This window comes from Macadamia integrifolia, unplaced genomic scaffold (genome assembly GCF_013358625.1).
Source record: "Macadamia integrifolia cultivar HAES 741 unplaced genomic scaffold, SCU_Mint_v3 scaffold711, whole genome shotgun sequence".
In the NCBI taxonomy this organism is placed as follows: Eukaryota; Viridiplantae; Streptophyta; class Magnoliopsida; order Proteales; family Proteaceae; genus Macadamia; species Macadamia integrifolia.
This window is the reverse complement of record NW_024870520.1, coordinates 57,617-63,616: the sequence shown is the minus strand read 5'-3', so window position 1 is coordinate 63,616 and position 6,000 is coordinate 57,617. Positions and strand designations below refer to the sequence as shown.

General features: G+C 38.4%; 1 protein-coding gene across 4 annotated transcripts in view; it reads left to right on the top strand.

Moving 5' to 3' along the window:
* Nucleotides 1–662: 662 nt before the first annotated feature.
* LOC122069784 (glycerol-3-phosphate acyltransferase 9-like) overlaps nucleotides 663–6,000 on the top strand; it is a 29,963-nt gene continuing 24,625 nt past the window's right edge. For all 4 annotated transcript variants that reach the window (XM_042633874.1, XM_042633876.1, XM_042633875.1 and 1 more), the window contains exons 1-3: nucleotides 663–988; nucleotides 1,084–1,141; nucleotides 2,881–2,999. In XM_042633874.1, the coding sequence (XP_042489808.1) occupies nucleotides 882–988; nucleotides 1,084–1,141; nucleotides 2,881–2,999 (284 nt within the window). In that variant the 5' untranslated portion in view covers nucleotides 663–881. The remainder of the gene's footprint in view (nucleotides 989–1,083; nucleotides 1,142–2,880; nucleotides 3,000–6,000) is intronic.

Genomic DNA, 6,000 nt, shown 5'->3' with positions numbered 1-6,000 from the left:
AGCCCAGGCCTTGATAGAGCTTAGGGCAGGCTAAGGTGGGTTCAAGTTGGCCGGACTTTTTTGACACCCTTAACTAGACACTCCTTACTGATGAAATCTCTATGAGCTGTTTTTTGATTTATCTCTATCTCTATAATATCTCATTTTCCATTCTTATCCCTTCATATGTGTATGTTTACTTGTATATATTTCACATCTCCAATAATAACAACACGTGTAATTTTTTTAGACATACCTTAAAGTAAGGGAGGATTCTCTTTGGAAGCGAGAATTTTATTTTGGTAAAACTGAGCAAACGAGATAAGGTAAGCAAAACATGACACCACATGTCAATATAGTGCCGGGGAGGAAAGAGAGTGTCAAGCATGATTTCAAGAATCGGTATTAGATGGGTCGAATCGATCCCTGTATCAATATTGACAGAGGCTGATACCGATTCTCAGCCAGGCCCAATCCCATACCTATCCATCGATACGGATCAATGGTAAAATTATAAATAAAAACCAATTTTTATTGAATCCGTTTGATCCATTCAATATTGACCGATAGGATTGATATCGTATCGATATCGGCCAAGACCGATACCGCATCCAATATCGTACAGAGCCTAATATTCCTTGTAGCATCCAGTGATCCACACGAAATTACAGAATCATCATCGTTATCATGCCACTCTTTCCTATTCCCGAGAGAGAGAGGGGGAGAGAGGAAGAGAGAGAGAGAGATGATGTAAACACGTGTTGAAGCGCCAGGGAATCTAAGCAAACTCTGAAATAGGGATGACTTGTGACTATTATCCTCCAATTTAGCTAGGAAGAGCTGAAGCATATTACAGAGTGAAGCACTTCTTGAGAGAGAGAGAGAGAGAAGGAGAAGGCATCATGAGCAAGGTTCACTCCTCGACTTCGGAGGTGGATTTAGATCGACCAAACATTGAAGAATACCTGCCCACCGATTCCATTCAAGAATTTCACGAGAAGCTTCGCCTGTAATGAATTCCCTTGTTCCTTGATCCTGTTACCTTTTTTCTTAATTTAATTTGTCTATTTTAAATGTTTCATCTCTTTTAATTATGGCAATCAGGCGCGATTTGCTCGACATTTCGCCTGCTTTGACAGAGGCTACTGGAGCTATCGTTGATGTATGGTTCTGTTTACTCTTCTTAGCTTCTTATATGGTGTTCTGGTTCTGTTCAATTTAGATCCTTAATGGCATCCTCCTTTATATATGCAGTGATCTTAAGGAGAATTATATGATACTAGTTCATGCATACCTGATTTAGTAGATAATTTCGATAATTTAAGGCTTCACAAGTAGGATGAGGTCTGCTTATCCCGCACTTCTTCATCACATTGAATGAAATGGTTCCATTGTTATTTCTTCATTGAATCGATGTAAATAGAATTATGGATATTTTCCTTTCCGCACTTAAATATGAATAACTAACCAGTTGACAGGTTCTCTAATTTTATGATACACTTAAAAAAAAAAAAAAAAGAGAAGGTTTCATTCCATGAATACCTTTAGACAACATTAATGATGTCATTTGTATTTTCCCAGTAACAAACCATTAAATTGAAAAAATAAGCTTTTGCACACAAATGGTTCAAGTTGAAGTTAGCTCCTTTTCGTATTCCAATTAAAATTACAACCTGTCGAGGGAAAATGAAGAATTTCATGGGGAAAGTAAATCCTTTCAAGCAGGTTATATTTATGGGTTATCTTATCAGGAAACAAAAATGTTATGATGGACCTTTCTGATAGCTCTGTATTGCCACTGCAAATTTTAATAACCAATATTTTTCGCTATGTTTTTTTCTGAGGTCGAGGGTACATCCTCAAATGATTTTTGTTACATTGCTCTACCTCTTCGCTCCCCTCCTTGTCATAGATCCACTGTTTCCTGAGTTCCTTGCACTTACTCGAGGTAATATCTAGATTGGTGGTGTAGTTTGACACACCTTTTGTTTGTAGTCCTTGGTGCCAGTAAAATTTTTTGACAATAATGATCGTTGTTGTTAAAATCTATATTTAAAACTTGAAACCAGCTGAATATAGAATGTCTAGTTATTTTATACAAGTTCAACTTTTGTAAAGGTAAAAGTGAGAGTATGACATCTTCACGAACCTTCTTTTAAGAAGAGATATCTTTATACTGTTGAAAGCTTTTGGTTTAAGGGCAGGCCAAGCAAAAGCTTCATATTAGTGGAGAGACATTATTCCTCTTGCATATAATTTCTTTTTTGATTTGGTAATTCTTGACTTCTTATGATGCTTATGCTCAAGAGAAAGGGTTTAGCTGGTTTTAATGGTGGTGGTCGGTCACTGTAGAATTGAGTGATAAGAAAGAGATGGACCTCGAGAAAATCACCACATGATTTAATTCCATTGTATGCAAGGAATAAAACACCTTATTTCATATACCAGTCAAAGTTTGGGTCTGCATTCTGCTTCAGAAGAAAATGATGAAATCAAAAGAAATGATAGAACTATATCCATCTCAAGGCCTTAAATAAAATATTGAAAAGAAAAGGGATAATTAATTAGAGTGCAAATTGAGAAAGGATTGCTTGATAGATACAAAGCCAAGCCATAAAAAAATAAATTGTCATCTGTGTTCACGAATATTATATATTATTCATGGTCTTTCAAAATATTTATTATATATGCGCCCTGTTTTATGCCTTGCACCATTTTCCGTGGAAGGTCTTGGCACATTGTGAGCACCTTCTCCTTTATGACTTTGAATGGCATTTCCTTGTATTAATCCCTTGACATAACCATATCAGTGGTGGGTTTTTTAGCCCCCATTATATATGTCTTTAAAATATCTTGAGGTTTTTACCTGTAATCTATTGAAATTCTTCTTTTGATGAGCAGGATTCATTCACACGTTGTTTCAAATCAAATCCTCCGGAACCTTGGAATTGGAATATTTATTTGTTTCCTCTCTGGTGCTTTGGGGTGGTAGTTAGATATGGGATTCTTTTTCCGTCAAGGTTAGATCTCTTCTCCTTTGATGGCACTTGCTATTGTCTCTGCACGGGATAAGATCAGTATTCCAATTTTTTGACTTTACTTTTGCATATTATATTATTCTTTAGTATGTATTAATTGTGAATCTTTTTTTCACCAACATACTTTCTCTCACTTGTCAGTTGTTAGGTTATACAGCGACAATTAGGAGTTTAGGACATGGAATAAAACTCAAGACTAATGGTTTTCAAGTTTGTTCCTTACAGGCTTTTTGAACGTGGAAAGTGGGAAACCTTGATATTGCTGACATGGTTGAATGATGTATTGCAGCTTTCTTTCAATTGTTTTTGTTCCCGTCTCCTTCTTTGTTGAATTTTTCCCCCTCTTTTGAAACTATGGCCATGGTGATGGAAAATAAAATCTATAGACATGTTGATAATAATTGGAGAAAGACACTTTGTTTATTTTTTTTTATTTCATGAATTTGATGGTGAAAGAACAAACTGAATACATGTGCAGGGTTACGATTGCATGCACCTTTTTTGGAGGATGAAGTTGCAGTGTTGAACGGTTTTTGATGAATAAATGATTTTTATCAAAGAAGTTAATATCTTGATAAGTCACATGGGTTTGAACCACCACACGTTTGTGCAAGTATGAGAATGGGAGGGGTTGGTGGATTGCTGCTGATGATCAAGGCATTAAACAGGCAGTGGTCCTTGGATCTAGATGCCTCCAATTTGGCGTCTATATTCAATGTATTTTGTAGTTAGAGCCTTTAGTTTTTTTTTTTGGGGGGGGGGGTGAACACAGGAATTTTGGTTAAAGTGCTGGCCTCTTGCAGTAAAAAGGTATTGGGTGCAGTAATTAAGACTTATTAACGTATTTTATTGTGGCCAGATACACTTTTAATAGGGCTATAGCTGTGTGTCATACATGGCTCTTAATCTCGGTCGAAAGTTGCAGTTTCAATCGAGATATCTCGGTTTCAACTGATACTGGTATGAAATCATGGTTCAAAACTGTCCCGTACCAGGTTTTGACCAAAAAATACTGAGTTTCGACCAGTTTCTGTAGTTTCAAACAGCCTATGACATTTCGAGTTTGGCCCAGAAAAATACCAGGTTTCAATCGAAATACCGAAACCTGGGCCTGGGAAATTTCGTTTTTGGCCAGGGTCAAACCGGCCTTGAAACCGAGATTTAGAACCTTGGTGTCAAAGTATTGACCTAGCAACAAGAGAAGGAAGATAAGGAAATGATGCACAAAATAGACTATTGAATTACCTTCCTCTCCAAAGAGTAAGGCTTGAAGTTTTGGTTTAAATTGTTGGTATTGAATAAACATGTGCACATCTGTGGCATCTCTCGTATTTCTCATCTGTATGGCTCTTGGAAGTATTTCAGAGTGCACGAGTAATTAGGCAAGGTACACCCATATCCCCCTTTCTTTTATTATTGGTGATGGAGGGTTTGAGTTGGCTAGTATAGAACAGGGAATGATAGAATGGGTGAAAATCAAATGAGGAGCCCCTAAGAATCACATTTACAGGGGCGGATGATAAATTTAGAAACCTTGGGGCTTTTCATTGATGATGGAACTTATGGGGGCTATGTTATTTGCGTTGTCTAAACTTTGAGTCAATTTGAAGAAAGTCTCCTTATTTGGGAGCTACATGGAGGTGGACACTTTGGCAAAAATAAAACTCTTTCTCAGCTGGCTGATCTCTACTACTGGCCACATCTTCAAACGGATGCTCCACACATGATAAAAACATGTCGTACGTGCCAGTTTTCCAAGGGAGCAAAGCAAAACAAAGGATTGTACTCCCTGCTGCCCATTCGTCATGCATCATGTCTTCTCATCAGTATTGACTGTGTCATTAGGCTACCCACTACTCAGGAGTAGCACGATTCCATATTTGTAGTGGTGGACAGATTCGTGAAAATGGATCACTTTGTATCTTGTTGAAAGACCTCTAATGCTAGCCCTATTACAGCCAAAATTTTCAAGGTAATAAATGTGACTGCATGGACTACCGGAATCGATTGTTTCCGATTGTAATTTTAAGTTCATAAGTTATTTTTGGAAGACTCTGTGGATGAGGACAAACACAAAGCTGGTCTACAACTTTTTTCACTCACAGATGGATGGACAAACCGAAGTTGTGAACCAAAGCTCAGGCAATTTTTTGCGATGTCTTATTCGATACTATGAGAAGACTTGGCTGTCAATGCTTGACATTGTTGAGTTCACCTACAATAGTTCCTTCAACCGCCATTGGTTGAACACCTTTCAAGATAGTGCTTGGTATGCAACCTAAGAGGGCAACAGATTTGGTTCCTCACTCTTCTATGTTCGAGTTAGCATTGAAGCTGACGAGTTCATATGGCACATCACTGAAGTAAAAAACCAACGTATGCCTACACATTGCAATGTGCAATGATGTGTACAAGGCTGTTGCTGATCGGCACTGCTGATTCAGTGAGTTTCAGCTGGGTGACATGGTGAGGCTACGGATTGCACCAGAGAGCTATATGCCCGGTACCAACACAAAGTTGCACCTCAGAAGATGGGCCCATTTCAAGCGCATGAACCCAGTCTTTTGTGAGCATTATATGTCCTTTCTACATTCTGATGTAGGACAGGTTTGGGAAATCTATTACAAGTCTTCCTTTGCTGTCTTGCTGCCTCCTTGCTGTTAATTGATGAACCCAGTTGTGGGAAAATTGGGACTGATAGAAAAGGAATTGGGTTGGGGGGGGGGAAGGAAGAGGGTGGTAGCACAAGAGGGAAGAGTTAGGGAAGAGAGAGGGGGCATTGCTGCATAGAAAGAGAATAATCTCATTAGTTCCAAAATACTTTTCAACTCTGCTACGTGGATCCTAGCCCTCCGGTCCACTCTATTCGAGGCCATACTTGGGACAAGGCCAAAACTGTGCCTGTATTTCCTCATAAGCTCTCCTATGGTCATTTTTGGCCTGCCCCTAGCACTTTTGGATCCTTCTATCTGGATTAGATCAC